The sequence below is a fragment of the Rhagoletis zephyria genome, unplaced genomic scaffold (genome assembly GCF_001687245.7).
Source record: "Rhagoletis zephyria isolate East Lansing unplaced genomic scaffold, Rhagoletis_zephyria_1.1 Rzeph_scaffold_23133, whole genome shotgun sequence".
Lineage (NCBI taxonomy): Eukaryota > Metazoa > Arthropoda > Insecta > Diptera > Tephritidae > Rhagoletis > Rhagoletis zephyria.
This window is the reverse complement of record NW_016180191.1, coordinates 827-6,881: the sequence shown is the minus strand read 5'-3', so window position 1 is coordinate 6,881 and position 6,055 is coordinate 827. Positions and strand designations below refer to the sequence as shown.

General features: G+C 43.2%; 1 protein-coding gene across 1 annotated transcript; it reads left to right on the top strand.

Moving 5' to 3' along the window:
* Positions 1-884: 884 nt before the first annotated feature.
* Positions 885-3,466, top strand: LOC108381616 (protein turtle-like; the record flags this gene model as incomplete). The annotated part of the gene is made up of 2 exons (XM_017638033.1): positions 885-2,483; positions 2,568-3,466. Coding segments are annotated over 2 exons (2,199 nt in total), but the record flags the coding sequence as incomplete, so codon positions are not given.
* Between the last annotated feature and the right edge of the window lie 2,589 nt (positions 3,467-6,055).

Here is a 6,055-nt window from a genome sequence, read left to right as displayed (position 1 = left end):
TCAAAAATTAATCGAATATCGAAACGACATCAAAATATGGAAAAAATGATATTGATAAGTACTTTGTAATGATAACCCCGATATCGATAAATACTCATTGTTATAAATATTTTTCGTTGTTTAGATATTAATATCTACTTAGATTAGTATAGCTATCTCGATAATAATCGATATGTGATAAATTCGACAAAAGTATAAATCAATATATCTAAAACGCATGTTGGTAAAAATGGTAATCATTGAACGCAATAAAGCAAATATAAATAGCGGCAACCATATGCATAAGTATTCCGACAAATGTTCCGATAATAATCTCGATAAAAAATATCGATACATGTAGAAATTTTTTAAACACTTATTTGAAAGTATAAAGGCAGCTTTCAATATTAAAAGATAATATATTTCGATTAAAATATCAATTTATTCCCATGCTTATCAATATATATATTTTGGGAAATAATTACAGAAATTTTGATGAATATTAGTATAGCATTTATCGTATTCGTTATCGACATAAGTATATATTGTCAATATAAATATATTTATTTTTAATGGTATCTATGAATTCGTGAAAATAGTTACTCGTATCGCTATCTATATATCATTATTTATGTATTGGCAATTATTATCGCGATATTTATATAAAATGTTATCCATATTTTCATTAAAAAAAAAAAAAACAAACAGTCCGGAAAATTTTAAATAATATAATACAATATTTATATACTAAGCAAACATTTTTTCTAAATACATGCATGTCTGCTTGCCCCTTTTAAGATATAAAAAAAAATAAAAAAACATTTTTTTATTATTCATTCATATTTCTTGCTTGCTCGTAGTTGTAAAAAACCTGGCATATCCGCAAATTCTAATTTTGAATTTTTTTCGCTTCTCCACATTTCTTTCTCTCTGCTCCACAAAGATTTAAACAAACCCGAATATCAAGTCTAACCACGATACTTATTGCCATACTACACTGGATCTGGCCACCGGATCGCTGCACCAACTGCCACTCCATCTATAGTTCGCCACACTTGGAGGAGAACGGCGCGCGTGATCTCCACTCTGTTAGTCAAATTCAGCGCTCAGTCGACGGGCGCTTCGTCATCGCTGGCACAAAGAGTGGCAGCAATGGCAAACTCAATGCGCTTACCAATGGCAATGAACTGGATGGCATAGATGAAGTGGATGCCACTCCGACCAGCCGCAATAGCCACGCATCCCAAAACTCTTCCAGCGATGACGGTGGTTTTCTATCGCGTCGCAACTTCATTACAGCGCGCGCCTCCTGGCGTCGCCCTCTCGTCGCAGCACCCTCGCAGTTGAGCTTGCAATCGGCTGTCGGATCAGCACGTGGCTTCCTGCAGGGTCTAGGCGGATTACTGCGCGTTGGAAGCAATAGCGCCGTTAGCGGGAGCAATAATGGACTGGCAGGTTTTACAGCAGCTAACATGGCATCGCCTTCAGGGGAAGATGTGGCCGGCAATACAGGCGCACGCTACCAGAACATCTATCGTGGACACTATGGACACAATATTTACCGAAACCTGCAGCCAGCACAACCTGCCAGCCGTCCATTGCATATCAACACTTTGAGCGGTGGTGGTACGCTATTCGGCGGTCATCAGTATCACCAGCAGCACGTGCATGGACTGAACCTAACACCCAATATTTATACACCCTCGCGCATCTCACGCATTTTCTCCAGCTCTCCGGCCAGCACGCCAAACGACACGCTGGGCGGCGGCACACATCATCACATCGGCGGCGGTCTCAACGCAGGGGCGCCGCTTGGCAGTGGTGGCTTCCTCAGCTCGCCGTGGTCAATGGCTACACCCGGTAGCGGTCACATGCACACACATTTTAGTGATTTGAGTAGCGTATACCCAGGCTCAGCCGAACGCTCGTTGCCCACACTGTCAGCCACCAGTGGCAATCTCAGCCGATACCGTTACTATGCACAAGAGCTACCATCGCTGCGCACCATACAAGAGGAGACACGGCGCTACAACCAGCAGCAGCATCAAGAGGAACAGCAGCAACAGCAACAACAGGATTTGCTAACGTCAGATGGGTTTGTGCCACTGCAAATACCCTCACCGCCCGCATGGCGCAACTACTATAGCACCCAACTGCCATATCATAGCTACCGTCCGCGCACGCGCTGGTATCCCCGCCACTACGCGCGACTCTTTGGTCGCACACACCCCGAACAAATGTCACCGCTGCCGCATTTAAACCTCACGCTGCGCTCGGCGTCAGTTGGCGCCATGGGGCTCGAAGCATCGCCAGAGTCACGCTCCAGCTCGAGTGGCTTCGGCTCGAAAAATACCTCCAACCACCCGCAAGGATCTCATCACTCTGGTAGCACCAGTGAATGGCGATTACTGCCACCATATCGACCACCTCCACCGCCACCGCTCAGCAGTAGCGCCTACTTCGGTCTAGCGCAACCGAGTTTGCATCAGCAGGCGCAGGGACAAGCGCCAGCCAGCCACCACCACCAACAACTACACCATCCATCACTATTCGGCTCAAGCTCATTACCCTACTATCCTCACTANCAGGGACAAGCGCCAGCCAGCCACCACCACCAACAACTACACCATCCATCACTATTCGGCTCAAGCTCATTACCCTACTATCCTCACTACGGCAGCGTGACTGCAGGCAGTCTGCAGCAACAACACCATCACCACTACCAGCAGCAGCAGCAGCAGCAAAGACCCACAACGCCACCCTACACAATGGAACACTGGCTGGGTATGATCTCAGACCTAAACGCAGCCACCGACAATGTTCATCTACCGAAATCGGTTGATGTGGGCAGTGTGGATGGCCACTACGAGTTTGACCCGGCGACGCCAACGCCCAGTGTATCCACACCTACAGGCGGTCTGCTGCGCGAAGATCTCAATCTGCACGTAGATACAACCGGCCATCATACGCTTGGCCCTCTAAGCAGTGCGGGCATTTTCCAACACGCTACCAGTAGCGCGCTTACATCAGGCGCAGCGACGTATGGCGGTCCAATGCGAAAAACACGTTTCTCACGCTACGATAATGTAGAAGCGCGACTGCAGGCGATGCGTGAAGAATTCTACGAGTATCGCAAGCGACAGGCCATGCAACAGGCGGGTGTGGCGGAGTTGGAGAGTGTTTGCTGATAAGGGGATTGCAAGATTTGTGAGTAAGTATCTAAAGCGTGTGTGTATAATTGCGTAGGCAATTCGGTAGCTACGTATGCATGTGTGTATGCCTGTAGTTATAGCATTAAGTAGAGTGTTAGGCTAAGTTTAGGGAAGCTTAATATCAAATGTGTTTTTTTTTTTTTTGGAAAAACTGTACGATTAGAATTGGGAATATTGCTTTCATTAAAAAAAGAGCCGCAAAAAGTAGCATTCATAAGAGAGTACGATGTAAAATGCAAGCGAATATTTCTTACTGCCCATATTTAAAAATTATAAAAAACAAACAGAATTCAAACACACTTTCCGAAGCTTCGGTTTTTTTTTTTTTTTTTTTTTTTTTTTAATGGAAGCTGCTACTAAATCTAGAACTGATAGTTGATTAATTTTTCATTCGATCGAATTTGGCACTCAATACTAAGTAATATTAGACATTTCGAATGTACTTTTGCCATTTCACCTGCCTTCTTGGTTATTTAGGAATAAATATGCCATTGAAGTCCTTTAGTTCTAAAAGAAATATTACGGCTAATAACCTCAGAGATGTATACAATTTAACACACTTCTTATGTGATCCTTTCAACCTTTCATAAACCAAAACATAGACTATCGATTATGCAGGGTTCGTTTACCGCAATGAAACTGAATTATCTGCCGTCAGTCTTCGAAAAAGCTACTTTGTTTTAAAAAAAAAACACGCTCTTTGCCTTGACCAGTTGAGTAACGAGGACACGAAATTTCAAAATTCTGAATAAAATATTCCTATTTTAGGTGAGGCAAAAATTGTCATTGAGCTCCACGAAGTAAGTTCCTGTAACCTGACATATTTAATTGGGAAATCTGTGTTAAACTCTGGTTTCAATTTTTGCTTTCAACCAACATCTGAGACATTATCGGTCCACATTAAAACGAGTTTTCAACCCATTGAAGCAGGTGATCGAATATCGGAAGGCTCTTAAATTGTTAGCCGCGACGTTTATCAGGATTGTGGAGAGAGCTCCCGAGCTTCGAACCATTGGTGTAAAAGTGAGCGCCTTCAGATTTCCGTCTCCCGTCCCCGTGGAGTCGAGCATACACAGTGGCCGTCGGATTTGATTTTTCGGTATAAGGACCAGTTCTAGAAGGCACGTATTGAAAGTGCTTGCAAATGGGCACGGCTATATCTCAATGACTTTTTAAAGGGCTATATTCGGGCCACCATAAGACCCTGGAGCTTTGTTTAGAGNGGAATAAATATGCCATTGAAGTCCTTTAGTTCTAAAAGAAATATTACGGCAAATACCCTCAGAGATGTATACAATTTAACATACTTCTTATGTGATCCTTTCAGCCTTTGATAAACCAAAACATATACTACCGATTATGCAGGGTTCGTTTACCGCAATGAAACTGAATTATCTGCCGTCAGTCTTCGAAAAAGCTACTTTGTTTAAAAAAAAAACACGCTCTTTGCCTTGACCAGTTGAGTAACGAGGACGCGAAATTTCAAAATTCTGAATAAAATATTCCTATTTTAGGTGAGGCAAAAATTGTCATTGAGCTCCACGAAGTAAGTTCCTGTAACCTGACATAATTGGGAAATCTGTGTTAAACTCTGCTTTCAATTTTTGCTTTCAACCAACATCTGAGACACTATCGGTCCACATTAAAACGAGTTTTCAACCCACTGAAGCAGATGATCGAATATCGGAAGGCTCTTAAATTGTTAGCCGTGACGGTTGTCAGGATTGCGGAGAGAGCTCCCGAGCGATGTTCAAAGTTAGAACTGACTGTTAGACTGAGGTTCATGTCAACCACTTGCAAAAAGCGTACATTCTCTAAAACAGAAGGTGTTTGCGAGAGATTTTCAATACTACTACTTCACCTTAATGCAGAGCGTATTTGGGTTGGGTCTTTGATAGGCTTTTGTGGGATGCCCGAAATCCCTACGCTGCATTTCGTTTGTCAAAAACCTCAACGAATAAAAGGTGGATCTTAAATACGAGTTTCATTCATAAAAACCCCTGATATACAATATCAAATTGAGTGTATTAAGGGCATGTAACAAGCCTCTGTGAGTATTACTTTTTTTTAACACGCCAAAAGATTTGTTGAGATCGAAATTATGTGTAGCGATTTGTAAGGCACTCTACAGGAGGCCAAATACTATATGGTGCATGAAACCTCCTGTTGTGAGGTTTAGTAGAGTTCACTTTGCTGCCTAAGATGAACGCCTCAATCTCGAGAATCACCTCCAGCTCTGACATGTGCGCTTGGTAAGACGGCAGCTAATGATTGCTTGTTTGTTTGAGGTTGATAAAAGTTTGTCTGTAAAAAACCCTGCCATATAAACAATTCTGTCGAGCTTCGAACCTTCGGTGTAAAAGTCAGCGCCTTCAGATTTCCGCCTCCCGCCCCTTGGAGTCGAGCATACACAGTGGCCGGTAATCAGCAGGCGCAGTCGGATTTGGTTTTTCGGAATAAGGACCAGTTCTAGAAGGCACGTACTAAAAGCGCTTGCAAATGGGCATGGCTATATCTCAAAGACTTTTAAAAGGGCTTTATTCGATACACGATCAGACCCCTTGTTTAGAAGTAGTTTTCTACCAGCTCTCAGTATCCCGTCAGTGGTTATGCAAGGGATAGCAGTGTAACCATGGAGCGATGGTCTTACGAACTCGCGTTGAATCGGGAAGAGGACCTATACGATTTGAGCCAGCCGTATAGGATATCTTGACTGTGTTGTGCGTTTAAGCTTTTCCATCCACAGACTACCTGCAGCATCACATTAGACAGCTGAGCGGGAGTGGTCTTAGCGTGCCTGTCTCCAATGAGAGCGGCTCTGTATAGTCACTGTATAGTCTTCAACTTTCTTTTTTTCTTCTCTA